Source organism: Zeus faber, assembly GCF_960531495.2.
Source record: "Zeus faber genome assembly, chromosome: 16".
NCBI classification, from domain to species: Eukaryota; Metazoa; Chordata; class Actinopteri; order Zeiformes; family Zeidae; genus Zeus; species Zeus faber.
The window spans coordinates 29633012-29637914 of NC_137202.1; the positions used below are offsets into that span (position 1 = coordinate 29633012).

General features: G+C 49.6%; 1 protein-coding gene across 1 annotated transcript in view; it reads right to left on the reverse strand.

Moving 5' to 3' along the window:
• The window catches only part of ninl (ninein-like), a 41464-nt gene that overhangs the window by 20556 nt on the left and 16005 nt on the right, over positions 1-4903 (reverse strand). Inside the window, exon 9 of the mRNA XM_080016495.1 lies at positions 4705-4857. Within this exon, the coding sequence (XP_079872621.1) occupies positions 4705-4857 (153 nt within the window). The remainder of the gene's footprint in view (positions 1-4704; positions 4858-4903) is intronic.

Here is a 4903-nt window from a genome sequence, read left to right on the forward strand (position 1 = left end):
CGTCAGTCTGAATGGTGGTTAGACAGGTTGTTATATGAGGAGTACCTGTATACAAAGACACTTTGCATCTTAGTAAGTCAGACATTCTCAAGCTTGGTGCTGGCTCCAAAATAATAACAAAAAGAAAAAAAAAACCTGAAACGGGGTCATGGCACAAAAAGGTTGAAACCCCTCAACCAAGTGCTGCACGATCAATGCACTCTGTGGCTGTAGTGACTGTGAAGGTGGTGAACGTCACTTCATCTGGAGACCCTCCACCCAAGACTCAAGGCTTCTCTCCGCCACAAGTAAAACTGGATTTTTCCTAAATCCTTTTTATGTAACCAACACGCCAACAAGTCGAGTTTGGCCTCAGGTTACCATGAGTGCCAAGCCGCTCAGCTGAAGAGCACACGCAAAACTACAGAATACATCTTCTTAAAAAACAAGTGCGTGATGAGGAGATAAAAGCGCAGAAAAGGCGTGCAATCATAAGAAAGCAAACCCGAGACAAATCTAAAAATGGAGCTGTGGAGTGGGTCACAAAGCTCTCCTTTCATCCATATCACTTCTGCGGTCGAATGCTCAGCCGTTGCAACAAGACGGTTTCTGAGTTCAAGTCCCGCCCGACATCACAAGGTTCCCGCTCCGCAGCACCCGAGGGAGCTCGGTGGCAGCCGGGGATCAAAACAGCATCACACTGATTTGTGATTTATACCGTTTCCGCTTATTGGTCCAACTTTCCAAAAAAGAAAACAAACTCAATCAAATCTCTAATGTCATCAAGTTTTTGGAAGGGGGTTCTGTCCTTCAGGGCGGAACATGGACCCAACCCTCCACGTCTACAACCAACAGTCAGGATCCAAACCCCTTCGCAGGTCGCCTAGCAACAACATCCCTGCGAGGACTCTTAGGAACTAGGACTTCATCATCACCAGCCATCAGCCAGGACCTTAGACTCGTTCTCCACTAGGTACTGATACTCAATACCTCAAAAGGTATCTGACAATGGGGCGTTGTCAATCACCAGCTGCGGACAACAGCCAGTGCTTGACCACAGCCCTTTGTCTGCCACAGTATTGTTGAAAAAACCCAATAGCAAGTAGCATCAAAACTTCTCCGGTTAAACGATATCTACATTCCATCCTTTTTGTACCCGAAAAAAAAGGACTATTTGTACGGAAGCGTTCTTCAAATTTTTCAAGTCCGTCTTAAAGCGGCCCTATAATGCGATTTTACACCAAGTTAATATATGGTCTCTGAGGTCCCCCAAACATTTTTTTATAACTTTTTTTTGATGAAAATACCCTTCAGATTATGCATTTGAGCCATTCGAACATGCGTCCAATCCACCCTATCTGAAAACGGGCCGTTTCAGTAGGCGGAGCCACCCTCACAAGGCCCCTAGCTCTGTGAGCCAACAGGGTTTGAGCACAAGTTCCAGGCTTCTATGAGCCTGGAACTATGAGGTTTAAGCTTTACTCCAGATTCTGTTGTATTTTTCTGTAAACTTTCACTAGGGGTGTCATGATTCTCCAAATCCACAATTTGATTTTACTTTCGATTTTCAGGTCATGATTCGATTTTTGATTTGCTAGACTATAGAGTCTTGATTTGTAAAGAAAAACATTTGTTTCAAAAAAGTACATTTTATTTGTATATTCAAAATTATAAATAATAACAAAAATATGAGAATATTTAACACACACCTAAACAGTTAAGATCTTTAGCAAAACTAGACTTTACAATAATAAACAATATTGAGCTTTTCTACAAACAAAGCAAATTAAAACTGTAGATGTAAAAAATTTACTCCGTTTCTTGCTGCTGCTCCGCTACGGAGTAGATCGCAGATGGTTCCTGAACAAAATCCCGCCTGCGTTCTCACGGCCCTGTGGCAAATGCCCTGTGGCCCGGCACGGTCCGCGAGCCGGTGGTTGGGAACCTCTGCACTAGAAGACATTCTGTCGGTTTATTTCCCACTTTCATCGCCACATCTCTGGACATTTACTGGACAATTACTGGACATTCTGGTCAAAGACGCACTTGTACACACAGTGAATCACAGGAGGAGAGGGAAACACAGCGGTGCTTCTCTGCCGATGCAGACTTCGCACACCGACTCGGGAATATTTCTCTCTAATGTGTTTTCACTGTGCAACAAACTGGATGAACTTGTATTGAACTTCATTGTTGTTGTTGTTTTTGGAATACTCAAATTCTATTTGAATTTAGTTCCTTCAGCCGTCGTGCCAGGTGGGCGGGTGCAGTGTGCGTTGCGCAGCTGACCGCTCCGCGGCGCAATGCACACGCCCTCCAAGCTCTGAACAACATTTCCTGAAAGAGCCAGGCAAGCCACAGGCGACACCGACGGCACACACTGCAGTTGTTTACCCAGTGACCGCCAGTATGGCAACCATGTTGAACAATATTACCCACAAAAAAACAGGAGAATTGCAAACATGATTGTTATTTCAAAGTTTGAAATTGAACACTCATTTTGATCAATTTTCGATTTCGAATCAGAATCGCCTGATGCACTGCAAGGAGTCCTTGCAGTGTTGTCGGAACGTATAAGGATGGTGCGCACTCACAGGGGGTGCGCTAGGGTGGAACCAGTGTCTTTTTCCAATTCACCTGAAAACCCAGGCTGAGAAGATGGTCGAGCAGCGCCCCCGTGTGGAAGGGTGCAAATTCCCCCCACCCCGCTATTATCAAGAGATCATCCAGACATGACAGAACCTTGAATCCCTAGCTAAGCAGAGGGGCAATAACTGCCTCCACACAAATAGAGAATACTTTGGGAGGAAAGGATTCTTGTTCCAGCCCCTCATCCCGTCAGCAGGGGGAGGCTGGGATGTCTCCCTGGCTGGAGCCGGTCCGCTCTGGGCCTGTGACGATCTTGGAGGCCGTCTGGATCCCGAATGTTCCTGCGATGATCTGGGGCTCGTGATGGGACCTGGTCCGTCAGGACATGAAGCTCCTCAATGCCACCGACTCCTTCTGCTGCTGCACAAACTATGGGTCATGGAGTCCACAATGGACCCGATCAGGCCCAACACCGTCATTGGAGCATCCAGGAGCCTGGTCTTCTCCTTCTCAGAAATCTGAGACAGGTTCAGCCACACGTGACGCTGCGTCACCACCGAAAACCCCATCACATGTCCTGCGGCTTGCATTGCACTCTTGGCCATCGTGAGGCAGAAGTTGGTGGCCTTAAGCAGTTCCACATATGTTTTAGGCGTGGCCTTCCCCTCCAGCTCCTGTAGGAGCCTAGCCTGGAAGGCCTGCAGCAGGCAGATGTTGTTAAGCAGAGCCAGATTTGCCATCAGCCGACGGTAGCTGAGGCTTTCAGCAGTAAGGGAGGGACACAGGTGGGCAGCTACCGATTCCTCCGGCGGGGGCAGCCAGGTATCCCAACTCCGGCTCTGTGTCCAGGGTTTACCACTGGCTGAACGTCTGGACTGGGGAGCGCGCCTTCTGAGGAGCACCCCAAGACGCCCTCAACTTGTCCGTAAAGTCCTCCAGCCCCGGAAGGGGATGCGGGCAGGGAGGCCGATCCCCAGCCTCCGTAAAATATGCAAGCAGCGTATTTTACAACAGCAGTGGGCTTGGGGTCTGCCCAAGGGATCCCCAGCTTCGCCACAGCTCACTTTAGGAGGCGCAGCAGCATCTGGTGAAATGGTCCCTGGGGCCGTTTGTGAGCAGCACCATTGTGCCTCCTCAATTGGCTCTTCTCCTTCCCCCTCCTCCTCCACCTTGGGGCTCCAATGGGCTGTGTGGAAGTCTTGCAACTCCTGGTGCGCGTCCAACTCCTGCTGACCAACCTGGCACGGATGGTGAGGGAAATCAAGAGAGGCGGGGGGAGTGTGCCCTCCAAACCAGAATCAATTCCTTCTCTTCGCCTTAACCCAAGATGCTCGTGGGCCTTTCGGCTGAATGGGGACGACTAGGGAGGGAGGGAACCCAAGATGTCGGCCTGATGGCGGATGATCTCCATCTGCAGACTCGAGCAGTTGACGAAGAACAACGGTTGGACAGCGCTGCTTCCATGTGTGTGTGGCCAAGACAGTGGAGGCCCACCGGGTGACTATCCCTGCGGGGTCATGTGTGCGCCACAGCCCGCATGCCTTCAAGTCCGTAGCCAAGATCATTTTTCCTTTGCTTTCTCTTTCTTTCTGTTTCCGTAATAGAGGTCTTGCTCTCACGGAGAGGTGAATAAGCAAAGAGGATGTAATGACAGGCGGTACCCCAGAGTATATATTGGGGGCGGGCGTTGTGATGGGTGCCCAAGTGGCCCAATCACTGCCTGTCAGGGCCAAGTTGAGACTTGGTTAGTTATAAGGTCTTTCAGCTTTATTCACTGGAGCTGTCTGGAGACAGCTTAAGGCACAGTAACAACTCGAGTTTGAAATAAAGTAAAGCAGTAGTAGGCAAAGGTCTAGTTGTTCATGGCACAACAATACAACACACTTTAACCAACACAGACATCCATGGCAGAGTTTCCAGAAGGAAACTTTTCCCACAACCTCGGCACAAGATGAAGCATCTGAATCAAAAGCCTGAAGGCTTTTGGAACAAAGTCATATGAACTGATTAAACCAAAAATGTGAACACACAGCAAACAAACCGCAAGTGAAGATCACAAACAAAGTGATGACCCCGTCTTTGACGGATTAACATGGATATAATCATCCAATCAGAGGGCGGCTGGTGGGCACTGACCTGCAGGATGTCCCGGGCGTGGCGGATCCCCTCCTCCGTCCACAGGGCCACCACCCTGTCAGGGCTGGCGCAGCCGGTCCCGTCATCCAGACGGCTGAGGAGACGCTGTCCCACCGTGGCCGAGAGGAGAGACGGACTGGTGGAGCGCAGGGTCTGGGACAACATGGGCAACCGAGGGGGGAGGAGAGGCAGACAGACA